This window comes from Schistocerca americana, chromosome 4, assembly GCF_021461395.2.
Source record: "Schistocerca americana isolate TAMUIC-IGC-003095 chromosome 4, iqSchAmer2.1, whole genome shotgun sequence".
In the NCBI taxonomy this organism is placed as follows: Eukaryota; Metazoa; Arthropoda; class Insecta; order Orthoptera; family Acrididae; genus Schistocerca; species Schistocerca americana.
This window is the reverse complement of record NC_060122.1, coordinates 480167038-480186742: the sequence shown is the minus strand read 5'-3', so window position 1 is coordinate 480186742 and position 19705 is coordinate 480167038. Positions and strand designations below refer to the sequence as shown.

The 19705-nt window shown below is 39.2% G+C and overlaps 1 protein-coding gene across 7 annotated transcripts in view; it reads right to left on the bottom strand.

The window, feature by feature from the left end:
• The window catches only part of LOC124614000 (CCR4-NOT transcription complex subunit 1), a 126391-nt gene that overhangs the window by 73726 nt on the left and 32960 nt on the right, over positions 1 to 19705 (bottom strand). For 3 of the 7 annotated variants that reach the window (XM_047142805.1, XM_047142800.1, XM_047142804.1), the window contains exons 12-25: positions 16247 to 16394; positions 14679 to 15078; positions 9255 to 9436; positions 6911 to 7035; positions 6566 to 6758; positions 6276 to 6470; positions 5400 to 5543; positions 5091 to 5270; positions 4748 to 4975; positions 4471 to 4605; positions 4221 to 4356; positions 1477 to 1688; positions 1221 to 1361; positions 962 to 1117 (exon numbers count right to left, since the gene is read on the bottom strand). In XM_047142805.1, the coding sequence (XP_046998761.1) occupies positions 962 to 1117; positions 1221 to 1361; positions 1477 to 1688; positions 4221 to 4356; positions 4471 to 4605; positions 4748 to 4975; positions 5091 to 5270; positions 5400 to 5543; positions 6276 to 6470; positions 6566 to 6758; positions 6911 to 7035; positions 9255 to 9436; positions 14679 to 15078; positions 16247 to 16394 (2575 nt within the window). The remainder of the gene's footprint in view (positions 1 to 961; positions 1118 to 1220; positions 1362 to 1476; positions 1689 to 4220; positions 4357 to 4470; positions 4606 to 4747; positions 4976 to 5090; positions 5271 to 5399; positions 5544 to 6275; positions 6471 to 6565; positions 6759 to 6910; positions 7036 to 9254; positions 9437 to 14678; positions 15079 to 16246; positions 16395 to 19705) is intronic. The other 4 variants (XM_047142801.1, XM_047142806.1, XM_047142802.1 and 1 more) reach the window with 3 other exon arrangements.

The window sequence follows — 19705 nt, the reverse complement described above, 5'->3', positions numbered from 1 at the left end:
ATTCTACCCACAAGAGTGTTAGCTAGCAGATGCACAGATAGAGTGTGAAGTAGCAGTCGACAAACAGAAATGAAGATTACGTTGTTGACACAAATGGACTGATGTTCTAGTAATTACACATGGTTATGATAATTACACCTATACATATATAGTTCAGTGCTGTAGCAATACGCAACAACCCAGAATGACATCACACATACATGCAACCAATTTGAATGTAGTAGTAATACTTGGCTAATTTTTATACTTCTGATTTGTGATTGTATTTGTCTCAAAATTTCACTGATAAAGATAACCAAATTTTGAAAATATGATTTAATTGGATAGATAAAAAAATCTACTCACCAAGTAGCAGCAGGACAAAGAAAAAAATTATGGAAATGTGCAAGCTTTTGGAGCCAAAGGCTCCTCCTCCTAGCAAAAAGTTTGAAGCGGGAAGACAGTGGGATGAAGGAAAAGGACTGGCAAGGTTCAGGAAACAGGGAGTTATAGAAAAGCCACCCAGAACCCCAGGTAAAGGGAAAATTATTGGACAGGATGAAAAAGAAAAAACTGGAACTACCTACTACAGAATGAAACTCTGGATTAGAATTGCTTGAGACACACAGCTACATAATTGTCTGATATGAGTGAATTAATAACTAACTTAGAAGTCGGTCCAGACACTGCAGGACTTTCAAGGGATGGCACATTGAAAGAAGTAGGATATTTTGTCCGATCCGAGAGTAAATTCATTCAACCAATGAGGAAGTGACAATTTTTATATACTTCTTCCTTAACATGAATATACTGTAATTTGGCACAAAGTATTCCAGGACCAACTGAAAACTGAATCTTACACTTTCAGCATTACTGGCATAACATTCAACCAACTGAGTCTAGAGATACGCTTAAAAGTATCACAGCGTGTGAGGAGGAGGAAGCGATTGTCACACAATGAAAAATACTTAACATTACACACCGTTAAAACAGAAACAAATGCTGTCTTCAGATTTGTGCTTATTGAGACCAGCAACTGATCTCTACAGGTTATCATGGCCATTCCTGCTGTCAAGTTTCGCACCATATGGTGGGCTGCAGCACGCATTCGAGATTCGTCTGGATCCAAGGCAAAGTCCTAAAATAAAAAAAAAATACCAATCAATACAAGTATCATAACATATTGAATATATATACATAAAGTACATAGGCATTTCTAATGTCACGCTCTCCTGTTGTACCTTTTTGATTATCTGTTCACAGGTGGTAAGAGCTATTTTGATGGAACGGTCAACGACTGGATGAATCCACTCTTGAATTGCACGTTCAACAGCTGGTCGTACAAACTGTTTCAGCTGGGGATGAGTTTGGAACAGTGCAAGCTGGGAAAAATAAATAAATAAAAATAATATAAAATAAAAATTTAAGAAAATAAAATTTGAGAACAAATCAACTGGTAATTTTTGTTTATTGGCATAAACTGGAGCACATATTTACCTGGGAATTGATTGTTATAAGAGGAGCCAAACTGTTCACTGTACTTATACAGATGTCCATATAACCAAAACGAGGTTCTGGTGGTCCTGTTGGAAGACTTGAAGTGGGTGTCGTGTTGGTGGGAGCAACAGAAGTTGGTGGTGTTGCAGCAGATGATATTGTTATTTGTGCCATTTCCTCCACAGGTGCTGCAGAAGGAGCTGTACTGGTAGCTAAAGAACGTTTGATTTTTAGAGCCGGGCAACACTGTTTTCGAAATTATGTAAATTAAAGAGATAAGAGAGATTTGCCAACTATAAAATAAAGAACTTTCTTGTTTTTGGGTAACAAACACAATAAAAATTTCTAAAACTCATCCATTGATTTCTTAATTTTTTTTGACATTTGAATATTTTTACTACAGTAGCTTTTGTTAAGATCCATTCTGTGGTACATGCCTTCTAAAACATTACCTTCTGTCGTCATTTCATGTTTTGCAATAAAGAAATTGACAATCAGAAAAGAATCTGAACTGGAAAGTATAGCTGAAACAGACTGTTGATTTCAACGACAAAGACATAAAAATCATACTAAAACACACACTGGAGCTATTCTACACTCAGGTGGAAAGTATTTCTAATGCAGAAACACTTGCAATGGGCGTAATTTTTGGAGAACTCCCAAACACATCACGCCAACTACTTAAAACAACTAATAATAGTAACAGTAATCTTAAAATAATCTATGTTCCAGCAAAATAACTTCATTCAGGAACAAAACATAAATTATGAAGCATAAAAATGTTTTCTCTCTCCAGAGAGTTAAAAGTGTACTGATAAAATAAGAGGAAGTTTAAAAGAAATAATATGTGCATATGTGCATTCATGTGTGACTTTTGCCATCATACTGATATGTACCTGATTTTATCAATATTTTTTATTAAAGCAGAATATACTGTGTGATCAAAAAGTCAGTATAAATTTGAAAACCTAATAAACCATGGAATAATGTAGATAGAGAGGTAAAAATTGACACACATGCTTGGAATGACATGGGGGCTCAATTAGAAGGGAGGAGAGGGACAACGAAATTCACAAAATGTCCAACAGATGGTGCTGGACAGCAAAACATCAGTGATTGCGCATGACAATTGTGTATAAAAGGAGCTGTAATGAGAGAGAGAATCAGATGTGCCAGCAGTCGCAACATGTTGACATTACCTGAAAAGGCACTTTTAGTGAAGCTGTATTATCAGAATGGGGAATGAGCTAGTTCAGCATTACGATCCTATCGCCATAGGAAGGGGATTTGAATGGGTAAAGATCCGTTGACAAATGCAGCTGTGGCGAGAATGATTTTGAAGTTTGAAGCCACGGATTGTTTAGAAAATAGACCCCGTAGTGGTCGACCGAGCACAAGGAGTAATGCTGCTGAGACAGTTCAGGAAGAAATGGAGACTGTAGCGGGTTCGTCTATGCACAGGGAAGTCAGTGCTCGTGCAGTCGCACGTCACACCAGTCTTCCATACACTACTGTTTGGTTGGCACTGAGGCGTACCCTCCGATGCTATCCGTACAAAATCCGTCAGCATCATGAACTGTTACCTGGCAATTTAGTGAAGTGGAAGGCATTTGCGGTGTGTGCGGTTCAAAAGATGGCGGAAGATGACAATTGGTTGAGTAACGTGTTGTGGACCGATGAAGCTCATTTCATGCTCCGAGGGTCTGTCAACGTCAACAACTGCAGAGTTTGGGCTGCCGAAAATCCTAGAACTGTCGTGGAAACTCCATTGCACAACGAGAAAGTCATGGTATGGGTTGGATTTACCACATCTACCGTTATCGGGCCTTTTTTCTACGCGGAAATGAGTGATTCTGGTTTTGTAACTGCTACTGTGATGGGTGAGAGGTATGCCGATATGTGACAGAATCACGTCATCCCCAGCCTGGCTGATAAACACCTGCTGGAACGTACAATGTTTATGCAGGATGGCACTCCACCCCATATTGCTAGACGCGTGAAAGATCTCTTGTGTGTGTCGTTTGGTGATCATCGTGTGCTCAGCCGCCACTTTCGTCATTCTTGGCCTCCTAGGTCCCCAGACCTCGGTCCGTGCGATTATTGGCTTTGGGGTTACCTGAAGTCGCAAGTGTATCGCGATCGACCGACATCTCTAGGGATGCTGAAAGACAACATCCGACGCCAATGCCTCACCATAACTCCGGACATGCTTTACAGTGCTGTTCACAACATTATTCCTCGACTACAGCTATTGTTGAGGAATGATGGTGGACATATTGAGCATCTTCTGTAAAGATCATCATCTTTGCTTTGTCTTACTTTGTTATGCTAATTATTGCTATTTTGTTCAGATGAAGTGCCATCTGTCGGACATTTTTTGAACTTTTGTATCTTTTTGGTTCTAATAAACCCCTATGTCATTCCAAGCATGTGTGTCAATTTGTACCTCTCTATCTACATTATTCCGTGATTTATTCAGTTTTCAAATTTATACTGACTTTCTGATCACCTGGTATATAAGCTCCCATACTCCATTACATAATAAGCATTATCTCTGCACTTTCCAATTAATTTTTTGAAGTGATCCTCATAAATTGTGCAAATGTTTTCATTCTGTTATACTGAGTACTGAGAACCAGGTTTCGGTGAGCAGATTTACGGAAGTGGTGGTGGTGGTGGTGGTGGTGGTGGTGGTGCAGGAGGAAGAGGATGAAATTCTGCCAAGCCACTAGCTGCGGTATTACCTGGTTGACTCTGTGCTGGTGACTGCGACATGGTTGGCTGTACAATAGCTTCTTGCTTTTTACTTGGATGAGAGAGCTGGTATTCCAAATTCCGTAATTTCTCTTGATCCTTCAAATATAAAGAGGGCTTCAATTCCTGCAAAATAGATATATTTATTTAACAAGATACTTTGTTTAGATAAAATGATCCATAAACATGGTTTATTCTACAGACACTTATAAATTTCAAAAATATCAATGTGTTACTTACAGAAACATCTATATTCAGATTTTTACACAACACCTCTATCTCAAACTTCAGATTTAATTTTAGGTCTGGTTCTTGATGCAGCTCTGCTAAAACATTCATTATTCCCATTGTCCAAGGATTTGGTGGCTTAAACACCTAGAAACAAGTACAGATTATGAAATTAAAATATTATTTCTACAAATGTTGAAGAGAGTATTGAAAGCTAGCAAACAAAATTTTTTATTTCAAACAATGGCAAACCACAAATTTTCTACTGAATGGAATGAATCACACTAACCTTGCTTTTTGCGCAAGATTCCAAGACTTTGGCTACAAACGGAACAACGTACAGTAGTTCCTGTTGCCCTTTGTGGTAAGCTTCAGCTAAAAGAGCTTTCAGGTCAATATCTTCCTGCAGGATCGGCCTATTTTTGGCAAGTGTAAGCATTCCAAGCCAATGTCCGAGATTTTTTAGGAGAGAGCGGTCTGAAAAATTGGCAATTCCTTTATCACTTCGGAGGAGCACCTGTTGAAACAAGAGTTGCCACAAATTATATTTTTATGAATGAAAGATATTAAACTTACACAAATCAGACAGTGACCAGATAAAACACCTGAAATACTAAAGGACAGTAACCTACCTTTATATTTCGAAAGGTCTCTCTCAAGACCATCTGATTCAGTTCTGGTATTTTCAGAACATCAAGACAATTAGAATACAGAGAGTGGAAATTTAGTTCAATGCTCGCTCTCTTCATTACAAGATACTGTGCCATCCATGGATAATATTCTTCTGTAACTATCTCTCTCAGTTCATCACACTGTAATTAAACAATTTAATTTTCCAATCAGTATTCACAAACAAGAAAACGAGAAGATTTTTAAACACACAAATAATTCCTTAAACTGTAATGTTCTTTTACAAAAGCTGCAACTGTCCATATTATTACCTTACTCTGAAGGTTTAGCTGGCTCAAATTATTGAAAACAAATCCAATTTTATCTTGCAAGGCCTCAGGAGGTGCTGTCATTTTCTCTTCTTTTTCAGTAGCAACAAGTAAAGTATCAATATTGGTAGCATTTGCTATCGATGGCTGGAAAAAATATATGAATATATATATGGTTAATATAATAGAGGGGAAACACTCCACGCGGGAAAAATATATTTAAAAACAAAGATGATGTGACTTACCATACGAAAGCGCTGGCAGGTCGATAGAAACACAAACAGACACATACATACACACAAAATTCAAGCTTTCGCAACAAACTGTTGCCTCACCAGGAAAGAGGGAAGGAGAGGGAAAGACGAAAGGAAGTGGGTTTTAAGGGAGAGGGTAAGGAGTCATTCCAATCCCGGGAGTGGAAAGACTTACCTTAGGGGGGAAAAAAGGACGGGTATACACTTGAACGCGCACATATTTAAATATGTCTGCTTGTGTCTGTATATGTGTGGATGGATGTGTGTGTGTGTGTGTGTGTGTGTGTGTGTGTGTGTGTGTGTGTATACCCGTCCTTTTTTCCCCCTAAGGTAAGTCTTTCCGCTCCCGGAATTGGAATGACTCCTTACCCTCTCCCTTAAAACCCACTTCCTTTTGTCTTTCCCTCTCCTTCCCCCTTTCCTGATGAGGCAACAGTTTGTTGCGAAAGCTTGAATTTTGTGTGTATGTATGTGTGTGTGTGTTTCTATCGACCTGCCAGCAATTTTCAAACATTACTTTAACAGTTTATGCCCATTAATTGTACAATGCTTATCCAATATCATTAACTGCATATGAATGAGTACATATGTAATATAAACAAATCTAAAGGAAGATTAAACTTACTCTTGCTGCAATGGCTGGGGTTGTGGTTGTTGATTTAGCACTGGAAGTGGTTGTTGTGACAGTAGTCGATGTCAAAGTCTTATACCCTGTTGTAACCGTAGGCATTGGAGAGAGAATAGAAGCCAGACTAACAGGTAACACTGGCCCTGTTGGCCTGTTAGGTGGCTCTTGTGACTGTAACCCGTATTCTACATACTGGGGAGGAAAAAAAAAAAAGACAAAATTTGAGATACGTAAAGTATGTAAAGATCAGTGCTTTTCTAAGGCTTAGAAGTTTGTGTATCATTTACCTCTATTAAGTGGGGAGGAAATTCGTGGAAATGCGGGATGGCTGCAACGTGTTCACAATACTTGTGGTATTCTTTTAACCTTGTTTTAAATCTATCTAGTGCAGCAATTCCAAAGAAGTACATCTTACTGGTGGTAGGTTTTCGAAGAGCATCCAACACAAATCTGAGGGCTAGTCCTAATGCCATATAGCTGCTAGAAAGAAAAAATGAAACAAATAAAAGCAAACTTAGTAAACTTTAAACTAATAAAATGGAATATAAATCCATATATGAGGCGCTACCTTTGTCTACTAACATACATAAAGAATTAAAAAATCAGCATTCATATATTAGATAATTTACTACCTGACCAATCTCCGTTCAATTATGCCACCAAAGAGCTGTGCTGTTATATGGAGTTCTTTGTCTGGGTATTGAGGAAAAAATCTGTATTCTTCAAACAGATTCCGGAGCATGCAGTTGAAAACTTCCTACAATCATAAAAAATTCTATAAGTGCTCAAGATTTTAAGGCTGTTAACAAGAGGCATTAAAAAGTCTGCAGTAAATGATCAACAATCAAATTATTAAAAAACTTAAATATAAATAGGGAAGTTTGTAAATGGTTCAAAATGTGTGTGTTAACAGAACTGCTGAAATTCACCAAGATTCTATAAAGAAAGAAATGTCTAGTCTATGCACAAATTGATTGGCACTGAATAATATTTGGCAATCACAAAACATATTAAGTAATATACACTCCTGGAAATTGAAATAAGAACACCGTGAATTCATTGTCCCAGGAAGGGGAAACTTTATTGACACATTCCTGGGGTCAGATACATCACATGATCACACTGACAGAACCACAGGCACATAGACACAGGCAACAGAGCATGCACAATGTCGGCACTAGTACAGTGTATATCCACCTTTCGCAGCAATGCAGGCTGCTATTCTCCCATGGAGACGATCGTAGAGATGCTGGATGTAGTCCTGTGGAACAGCTTGCCATGCCATTTCCACCTGGCGCCTCAGTTGGACCAGCGTTCGTGCTGGACGTGCAGACCGCGTGAGACGACGCTTCATCCAGTCCCAAACATGCTCAATGGGGGACAGATCCGGAGATCTTGCTGGCCAGGGTAGTTGACTTACACCTTCTAGAGCACGTTGGGTGGCACGGGATACATGCGGACGTGCATTGTCCTGTTGGAACAGCAAGTTCCCTTGCCGGTCTAGGAATGGTAGAACGATGGGTTCGATGACGGTTTGGATGTACCGTGCACTATTCAGTGTCCCCTCGACGATCACCAGTGGTGTACGGCCAGTGTAGGAGATCGCTCCCCACACCATGATGCCGGGTGTTGGCCCTGTGTGCCTCGGTCGTATGCAGTCCTGATTGTGGCGCTCACCTGCACGGCGCCAAACACGGATACGACCATCATTGGCACCAAGGCAGAAGCGACTCTCATCGCTGAAGACGACACATCTCCATTCGTCCCTCCATTCACGCCTGTCGCGACACCACTGGAGGCGGGCTGCACGATGTTGGGGCGTGAGCGGAAGACGGCCTAACGGTGTGCGGGACCGTAGCCCAGCTTCATGGAGACGGTTGCGAATGGTCCTCGCCGATACCCCAGGAGCAACAGTGTCCCTAATTTGCTGGGAAGTGGCAGTGCGGTCCCCTACGGCACTGCGTAGGATCCTACGGTCTTGGCGTGCATCCGTGCGTCGCTGCGGTCCGGTCCCAGGTCGACGGGCACGTGCACCTTCCGCCGACCACTGGCGACAACATCGATGTACTGTGGAGACCTCACGCCCCACGTGTTGAGCAATTCGGTGGTACGTCCACCCGGCCTCCCGCATGCCCACTATACGCCCTCGCTCAAAGTCCGTCAACTGCACATACGGTTCACGTCCACGCTGTCGCGGCATGCTACCAGTGTTAAAGACTGCGATGGAGCTCCGTATGCCACGGCAAACTGGCTGACACTGACGGCGGCGGTGCACAAATGCTGCGCAGCTAGCGCCATTCGACGGCCAACACTGCGGTTCCTGGTGTGTCCGCTGTGCCGTGCGTGCGATCATTGCTTGTACAGCCCTCTTGCAGTGTCCGGAGCAAGTATGGTGGATCTGACACACTGGTGTCAATGTGTTCTTTTTTCCATTTCCAGGAGTGTACATGTTTAAAAAAGAAAGAAAGAGGTTTACAGTGGTGTTGCAAATGATCTGTTTGTGCCTTCATAAAATGAATTTCACAAAATTAATCTACGAACAACATACTGTTGAATCATAGATGTTCTTTCTGTCCTAGTCTAGTCAATGCTATGTGACTAAAATAAATAATTTCAAGATAACAATGATATGATGTTTATACCACAGAATCATTTTCTAACATACTGAACTTTTTTCCTGGACACCATAAGTTAATTTGCTATCAATCTAACAATGCTACTTGGTTGGCATGGTGTGACTACATAATAATTCACTATTAAACCATACAAATATTAAGCTAGCTGTCACAGATTTGGCTCTTCATATGCTATTATTTTAACTGTATACCAACTACTTATACTTACTCTGTCCTGAAAATTTGGTACATTTAAGATTTTAAATTCACAGAAACACTTGTCTCCATATGAATACCGTTTCCAGAAGTGGATATCTTACGCCCTGAAAAAAATGTAATATAATAGTTGCATTTAACATACCCTCTCTCGTTTACTTGGTGAGTCCTGAAACTTTTTAAGCATTTCCAAAACTTCATCAATTGACAGAGTCGGATGAGGGGGATGATTGTAGATTCTCTGGAAGTAGCTGTTAGCTTCATCTTCAATTTCTTTCGACACTGTTCCTGCCATATCAGGAAATATACTTGCTGTTTCAGCTCCTACTTAAAAGAGATAATATTTATGAAGCTCACTATTTCTCTACTGCAATAAGAGAAAATAAAACATAAAAATTTAAAACTAATAAGCTCTGCATATCAAATGAATTTTTCACACACACACACACACACACACACACACACACACACACACACATTAAAACTAAAAGCAAATAAATTTTTAGCAGTGGATACATAATCTTAAAGCTCAGATAATCTCATTAACTTCAATACTCCGCAAGCCATTATGTGGTACGTGATGGATGGTACATAGCCTACCAGTCTCGCCCCCCCTCCCCCCCTTCCTTCCCCATTCAACATGTTATGTAGAAAGAAAATTTTTATCTCTAGAGTTTTCTTGGCACAACTGATTAACGGTGCACTTGGAGGTGTTGTTACGGTTTTATGGACAGTATTTCAAGGGCCAACTTGTCATCTTCACAAGTTCCAAGTTGCACTGCAATGTACACTCATTGCCCGGACTCCAGCCAGACTACACTATTGTTTGTCTCACATCACTATTTGGAGATAAATGTGAGTTCAACCAATACACACTACACCCTTCAATGCTCTTTCATTTTTCAGTGCCTGCACTGATATTCTGCGAAATGCACATCCACACAGTGTTTCTCTGCTCTGGTGGACGCAATAGCTGGCAAGACCTTAAAAAAAAAAAAATTGTTTGGGAGAGATCAAACTTTGTTTAAATTGAAGCCTCTGATTCCATTTAGTAATTTTTGTAACATACAAGGTTATTACAAATGACTGAAGCGATTTCATAAATTCACTCAAGCTATTGACAAAGTCTCAACACTCACATAGAAAAAGGCAAGAAGTTTTTTATTGTAGCAGCTGCACATAAGATTTCTACTACAAGAGTGCAGCAATGGGTAAGATGGCAATGAGTGCCAAGAAAGCGTATGTTGTGGTTTAAATGCTTTCACCTCAGTCTGCCACAACAATGCAAAAACGTTTAACAGAGATCTACCAACCGCCAACTCAACTCAACGAAGGTATGCACAGTTGAAAAAGCTTCAGGACGCATCCGCAAATGGAAATCAATGGGTTGGCCTGCAGAGTGTGAAGAAATGGTTGACCACACACAGGTAAATTTCACACGTAGCCCACGAAAGTTGATGAACAGAAAAAGCAGAGAGATGAACATACTACAACCCACCGTTTGGAAGATCTTACGGAAATGAGTGAAGCTGAAGCCTCACCACTTGCAATTGCTCCAAGCCCTGGCTCACGATGACAAAGCTAGACACTTTGAATTTTTAGCAAAGCTGTAAAAGTTTTCTAGAAGAGGATGGGATTTGGAACAAATTCCTCTTCAGAGATAAAGCAACATTTTTTTGTGAAGGCACAGTGAACAGACACAACGTGTTAATCTGGGTGACAGAGTAACATTATGCTATTGTGCAACACATTTGAGATTCACCAAAAGTTAATGCGTTCTGTCAATCAGTTTCAAGTTTATGACCCCTTTTTCATCTGTGAAAAGAGCATTGCAGGACGTGTGTATCTGGACATGCTGGAAAATTAGCTCATGCCATTACTGAACAATGACAGAGTGGACTTAATCCACCCCACTTTCATTGTGTTGTTCCTGAATTATTAAACAGGAAATTGATAAACTGGTGGACTGGACGTGGTGGGATGATGTTCACCAATTTATGTCATGGCCTCCAAACTCTCCCAATCTAAACCCCTGCGACATTTTTGTGTAGGGTTATGTGAAAGATTCGGTGTTTACACCTCCTCTACCAACAAACCTAAAGAAACTGTGAGCTCGCATCAACAGTGTTTTTGAACAGATTGACAGGGACATACAGCAGTGAACACAGGAAGAACTTTATTATCAACTTGTTACCTGCAGAATCAGTGGAGAGCACATATGGAGCACTTTTAATATGTAAAAAACAACTGATTTTTTTCTATGTGTACACAAAGCCCTTTGACAGTATATCAAATAACAGAGCTACAGTAAATCTTTGAGATAGCTTCAATTATAATGTTTTATTTATTTTGACAGCCTCCTTAATTATGCTGTCCCAGAAACACTGTATGCACCATGACAATAGTTTCCCCATATTTCATTTCGTGATTATACTCAAGATGGTACTCTGTGGCAGCTGACCACCTTCATTGTTTCAGTTCAAAATGTCACTGATTTACCTTGCATCTCTCCTGACCTAATAGTCTGCCTCACGTAACACATGCCACATTCACACAGAATGCGATACACGTCTGGCGTTCGAAGACCTAATTCATTCTTAACACTAATAAGACAACTTATTTTCATTGATTAAAATGAAATACAATGGATGCCGTGTTTCGGTAGGAGTCTACCAATCTTTCCAGATAGTGGGTCAGCATAAGGAAGACTTCTCTGTGTCAGTGCCACCCTCTTTCTCAAGCCATTCTTTATTTTGACTGAAACATCTGCTCAATCTGAGAATCGTTCGGAGCCCTACTCATAGGTATTTTAATTCTTCGGTAAGGCTTCCTTGTCCAAAAATGTTCAAGCTTTATGGATCACAGAAGTGGTGGTCAAACTTTTTGGTTCAAGAGCCCAAAAGGTCATTGTAGGGCAGCATCTTGGGCCTCTTATGTACCAGTCTTATTTTTAATTGAAATGGTAACCTTCATAAACAGGTATGTTATGAGCCTCAAATAGGATGCGGTAAGTTTGATTCTGGACCCCAAGTACTGGTTGTTAAAAGGCAGCACCATACAGAGCACTTCAGGTCAACTATTTCCTGTTTCATATTGCTGCTACCCTCAGTGAGCCCAAAGTTGTGACACTTGTAATTGCCTGGCAAAGTACTGTTTTGTTGCCTGTGTGAACAGATGAGTAACTGATTAAAATAAATTAACTGTGTTTTTGTTTAATTGCATTACGCAATATGAGGCCCGATCACAGATATTTACTAAATGTTCTGAATGTTATTTTACTTCTACTCATTGCCTTGTGTTACAAAAGCCTTAATTCAATTTCAAATTGCTTGCTAATAAAATGTACCACATTTGAAGACGACCACCTTTGCAACATCCATTCACCAACCCATCTTACTTCCGTGTCAAAATTTATACTGTAGCACCTGACGGGTATGAATCAGACGCACAAGTGAGTTAACAACTGAAAGACAAACAAAACATTCCCTTCACCGTTACATCCTCTAATCCCGCGGTTGCTGCGCTACTTACTGCTCTGCCCCTGAGATAAGTGACCAACTTTACTTTACTTTCCCCACTGTCAGTTAATATTAAGCACATGTTAGAATGTCACTGACTCGGCAACTATTTTTGTTTCTTACTGAGCAGGAAAACTACATTTTTAATCAGCTCTTTACATTAACTGACATTTTTTATTTTGACTGTTAGTCGCTACATGCATAATATTTTAAATAAGTCATAGAACCACAGGCCGCAAGAATACTTTATTCAGTCTGCTTGCAACACACAGGCCACAGTTTGATGACCTCTGGGCCAGAGTCTTTAGCACCAAATTTCTTTGTGACAGATGGTGATGGTTCAAGCCATGGAGATAGAGGTAACAGAGCACAGTTTTCCAAAATACACTGACTCAGGGATCAGTCGAGTCTTGTTCCAACATGCCAAGGAAAAGTAACTGGCCTTTATAAAGTTCCATCAAAAGTTTTATACTACAATGGAGAGCGTTTGAATGTTCCAGAAACTATTCACATTTTTTTCATTCCATGTGGCCACACCACAAACATGTCATTCACTAGAAATGTGTAGCTCAGAATTTGTCAGATTCTGAAGCCTTTGATTCAGTGTTCTACACATGAGGTCTGTTCCAAAAATTTCAGACCAATGATGTGTTGGAGCGAAATGCAGTTGGCACCCCTGCACAATTCCATGTTTAATGTGTAACTGCTGGAAGCTTCATTGTTGTATATCTATTAGTTACTGTTCAGCGTTGTATTGAGTGGAGCGTCATGTCACACAGTCTGTGGATTTCGAGGTGGCAGAGTTGAAGGAGCAACACTTCTGCATTAAATTTTGCATGAAACTCAAGAAAAACCTTTACAGAGACACCAAATGATGCAGGGAGCCTACGGTGTTATGAATGGTTCACACGGTTTAAAAATGGCTGGACAAAAGTAAAGGATCTCCCTCATTCAGATCACCATTTGATGTCTACCGATGATGTTCCTGTCACTAACGTCAACAAAATTATGCTTGCCAATCAAAGACTGACTGTCGAAAGATTGCAGAAGAATGTAACATTTTAGTTGGATCATGTCATGAAATCCTGACAACACAGCATCTTGGTATGAATCATGTTGCCACCGAGTTCATCCCATGGCTAATGAGTCAAGACCAGAAAGAACTTCGCCTTGCAATCTGTGAAGGGCTTTTGGATCATGCAAATGAGAACAAGATGTTCCTTAAGAGAATCATAACTGGTGATGAGACCATGGTTCAGTCCTCACAATGGGTCAGGAAAGGATCTCCAATGCCAAGAAAAGCTCATCAGGTCAGGTCAAATGTCAATGCCATGTTGATAATTTTCTTTGACTATCAGGAACTACTCTAGCAGAATGGCAACAGGACAGCATCCACCAAATTTAGTCCCACAATAAATCCATTATTTAGACTCGTAAACAAAGTATTTCATAAAGGTGTCTCTTAAGAGAGATGGAACTTTTAGTTTGTCCAGTAGATTACCAACAGCAGCAGATATCTGAAGATTAAAGAACAATAATCATACAATAAAAATACAAAAATTTATGCTAAAATTTCCTTAGATTAAGAACTTTTGTCTGTCATACCACTAACAATGGTACATCTGCTGACTGGCACTTTACTCGATTTGACCCTCATCTACATCACTGCGTGTAGTGTACTAAATACAAAGACAAAACTGTAAACTTAAATAAAACCACCGACTGAATGGTTAGTATTATCATTAAGGCTCCAGCAGGGATGAACAAATTTGAGGTGACATATGCTTCTACTTCTACCCTAACAACCATCTCACTTTGCATGTTACAAGAAGATCTATTTTTGTATTATTCTTCCATGCACAGCTTTGTTTGGGAGAATGGCACTTTGACTGTTATACAAAACCAGTCCATTTGTAAATAGATCCCCAGACCTTTGAATTAACCATCTGCAAGTGGGCCATTATTCTGGCAGCCACATGCAGGTACCTTCAAATATCAGTAACAAACATCTTATGGTTGAAAATGAAATACAATGCAATTATCATCCTTACCTATCCTTGCTTTATCCATCCCAGATTGTGGTCCAAGAGAGCGGCTGAGGGCACCTATGGCACCAACCCCAAGGCCAACACTTGGTACTAGTGAAGCTGGGTTGCTGGCTGGACCAGGACCTACTTGGCTGCCGACAGGTCCAGACTGCTGCAGCTGTTGTGGCAGAAGTGGAAATGGGCTTTGTGAAGGTCCAGGACCTGGTCCTGGACCTGATACAGCTCCTCCCATTAAACGAGATGGAGAACCTGGATTTGTAACAAGTTGTCCCAATGCCCCTGGTAGGTTGAAAGCTTGTGAACTGGGAGGACCGAGACCACCAGGGGCTCCAGCAATGTTTATACTTGCAAGACTGGTGTTGATACCACCAATCGTGTCGACTTGTGATGCAGTGAAAAGCTGCTAGAAACAAAAATATCTAGTTAATATCTGAGGTGCCTCAATATAAAACATCATGACATAAAGAGAACTAAGTGTTATGAACAGCAGGTAAGTTGTGTGTTCCTCAAGAAAATAAAAGTAAAAAGAGACACATCACATGCCGCCTACAACATAATGAAACGAGGGAAAGAACAATATGTTTCCGGAGTTATCATTGTGAAGCCATGAAGTTTTACACTGACATTTGCTACCAAGAGAATGAATTTGGCAATGTCTATTCAATTAGCTGATTTCAATATACCTTCAATTTTCAGTTACAAAGGTTTTGTGCAAGCATACATAGTACATTAAATAAATAAGCTTTTACAAAACTGAATTACAGATGGTTTTGCAATGGCCCTAAAAGTTATCAATACTAAGGAAACAAAGGAACAGTGAAAACATGCTTCACCAAAACTCAACTTTACAAATACTTAGTAATATGCTTAAAGTGACTTATTCAAATTACATATTTCTTAATCTCTTTTAAGCAACACCCAATGAAACTGGAAACAGTAAATTAATTCACAGAGGATTTTTGTTTACTCTGTTGCAGTTAACACCTGCACTACTAGATGTTCGATTAGTGTATATTATTTCTACACTACACATAACCTGAGAAAGTTAATGGCATAGATGTTTATTGGACACAATTACGGTCTTAAATTTATCCATCCTAAAATTTACCTGTGTGTTAAGTGAAATGTATGAAGTTTCATTGTTTTAACAGATTTATTAAAGTTGCATAAAATCTGTTTTGCACGGTTTAACTAATATTCCAAATTCACACATGAAATTTTAAACACCTTGCAATACCTTCACGTCAGTCAGTCAATCGCAACATGTGTTCCTTCATCTCATGAAGGACTCTGTTCAAAAGCTAAATAATGTATATCAGTCTACTTTTAAATGAGTCTGTCTGCCACTCAACACCACCTTTATGTGGTAAGAATATATATATCCTAATTCATATTGTTGACTTTTATGTACATTGTTTCAAATTAAAATATCTGCTTTAGGTAACAACAACAAAAACAATAATAAACAATAATTATACCCAATGCTCCATTTCTTAAAATAGTGTTAACAAGAAAATAATATGCCTTTTTTTTCAGAAGAATGGATAAACACAATCAGAAATGTTACTCACCTGTCCCCCAAGAGGTGTACTAAATGCTGGTTCAATACCTCTGTGGGTTCTCAAGACTCCAGGTGGTGGTTGCCTGGGTTTGCTCATCAAAATACTACAGTTAGCAATCATTGTTAATATTGCTTCCGAGAGTTCTTGAGAAACATTCCTTAAAAGAGAAAATAATTATTGAATGAATGTAAGGTCAAACAATGGAAAATCCAGGATGGAATGTAACAATACAAGAGAAGGAAAGTTGCTACTCACCATATAGCGCAGATGCTGAGTCACGATAGGCACAATAAAAAATTGTGTGAATCTTTTTATTGTGCCTATCGCGATTCAGCATCTCCGCTATATGGTGAGTAGCAACTTCCCTTCTCTTGTACTGAATATAAGATCAATTATTAAATGAAACATAGAAGCTTATACCAGTTAAGTATGCAAGGTATTTAATTTCTGGTCACTACAAAATTACTGCTTTGGCACCAGGAGAGCAAATTTCAGTAAAAGGCTTCAGACTTCTAACAATTTTTTTTTTCTTTTTTATCAGCATTGTCTTGTTATCTATGGTGGAAAAAGCATTACACAAAAAGAGGGAAAAGTTTGTATGTTATAATTTAATGACAGGATGGTTCTAAGTAATACAACAAAATTTAATAATAAGCAGTGTGCGACATCCACTGCTGGGTATAAGCCTCCTCTTAGATTTCTTCATGCATTAACCTGTTCAGCTTATGCGTCCATAATGCTACTGCAATTTTTATAATGCTATTTAGGCACCTTTTACAGGTTACTATCATCATTCACAATCCAGCAAAGACCTTCCACTGACTACCTACCATACACACACACTACCTGTGTGTCTTGTCAGATCCATTTTATGTGTGTTTATAATTATGTCTTCCATTCCTGTCTGTTCTGGTTCATTGGTTTGTTTTCCTGCAGTTCCTGACAATTATCACTGCTGAGTGACATTCAGTGTCTGAACGATTTTTACTTCAGAAGGACATCACTGCTAGTCAAAATTGGTAATACATATTGCTCATAATCTTTCCATTTCATACGCTAGAATCATTTTGTAAAATAAGTTTATCCAAAGTGCTATAGGCCACATTTTATTCTTCTATCTGATGAAACTTTAGTCATCCTAACCTGTAGATTTGGTTGAAAATGAGCCAAACTTTCTCAATCTACAAATCCTATACAACGTCATATTTCATTCTCATCCCTCTTACTGTAAAGAAGACACGTCAAGTTGCAGACAGGCACAATTAAAATTTTGCTACATCTACGTCAAAAGTGGACCTTGTACTAAAAATAAAAACATTCCCTGCTGTCTGTCAGAAAACATTCATTTTGTCAGAGCTTTAACACTTGTGGAGGGTACCACGCTTTATGAAGCTGCCATGTGAGGTATTAACTAATGCCAATATTGCCAGTCTCTGAACATACTACAGAGAAACACTGTACCTTTATTCTCAAATTATTGGAGTTCCTGACAATGAATAACGCAAACTATCATTTCCCATAATATCTTGCTTGATCACTTTATTGACAATATGATCATCATGTCCTTCATTTGTCAATAGTTAAAACTTTCTCCCAGAACACTAGCCCTCAAGCATTTATTATTCCCTATGAACTTAAGCTCCAATGTCAACAACTGTGAACCTACTCTAATCTAAAGAAACAGAGATTACTGCATAATAAGTGTGAAACAAAGCATAGGGCTACAGATAAAGATACACTGAATGAAACACGTTTGGCTGTCATGAGAGCAATGTGTGATGCTTTCAATGACTACTGTAGCAGAACACTGTCAAGTGATCTTTCACAGAATCCAAACAAATTCTGATCGTATGTAATGGCTGTTAGTGGCACCAAAGTTAAGTGTCCAGTCTCTAGTGAATGAGACAGGAACTCAAAATTGAGGATAGCAAAGCAAGAGCTGAAATGCTTAACTCAGTTTTCAAATGTTCCTTTACAAAGGAAAATCCAGGTGAATTGCCCCCATTTAATCCTTGATCACTGAAAAGATGAATGAAATAAGTATTAATACCATGCCCAGTTCTTGCAAAAAAGTAACACACGTCTAGAAGAAGGGTAATAGAAGTGATCCACAAACTACTGTCCAATATGCTTGAGATTGTTTTCTTTTAGAATCTTAGAACATATTATGAGCTCAGACAGAACGATCTCAATGCCCACCAGCATGGATTTTGAAAACATTGATCATGTGAAACCCAACCCAACTCACACTTTTCTCACATTACATACTGAAATTTCTTGATTTTCAAAAGCATTTGACTCAATACCACACCAACGATCATTGTCGAAAGTACGATCATTGTCGAAAGTACGATCATTGTCGAAAGTACGATCATTGTCGAAAGTACGATCATTGTCGAAAGTACGATCATTGTCGAAAGTACGATCATTGTCGAACGTACGATCATTGTCGAACGTACGATCATTGTCGAACGTACGATCATTGTCGAACGTACGATCATTGTCGAACGTACGATCATTGTCGAACGTACGATCATTGTCGAACGTACGATCATTGTCGAACGTACGATCATTGTCGAACGTACGATCATTGTCGAACGTACGATCATTGTCGAACGTACGATCATTGTCGAAAGTACGATCATTGTCGAAAGTACGATCATTGTCGAAAGTACGATCATTGTCGAAAGTACGATCATTGTCGAAAGTACGATCATTGTCGAAAGTACGATCATATAGGGTATTAAGTGAAATTTGTGACTGGATTGAGGGCTTTTTGGTAGGGAGGACACAGCATGTTATCTTGGATGGAGAGTCACTGTCAGATGTACAAGTAACTTCAGGTGTGCTCCAGTGAAGTGTGTTGGGACCCTTGATGTTCATATTTTATATTAACAATCTTGCAGACAATATTAATAGTAAAATCAGGCTTTTTGAAGATGATGCAGTTATCTATAATGAAGTACTACTTGAAAGAAGCTGCATAAATATACAGTCAGATCTTCATAAGATTTCTACTTGCTGCAGAGATTGGCAACTTAATGTACAATTTTGCACTTCATAAGACAAAAAACCTAGTATCCTGGGAATATAAATTAATGAATCACTGCTGGAATCGGCCAACTCACAAATACCTGGGTGTAACACTTTGTAGGGATATGAAATGGAATGATCAAATAGGTTCAGTCGTGGGTAACATAGGTGGTAGATTTCGGTTTACTGGTAGAATACTGGGGAAGTGCAATTAGCCTACAAAGGAGACTGCTTACAAATCACTCGTGCAACTTGTTCTAGAAAATTGCTCAAGTGTGAGGCACCCGTATCAAATAGGACTAACAGGGGATACTGAACGTATAAAGCGAAGAGCAGCACGAATGGTCACAGGGTTGTTTAACACATGGATAAGTGTCTTATAGATACTGAAGGAACTGAACTGGCAGACTCTTGAAGACAGACGTAAACTATCCC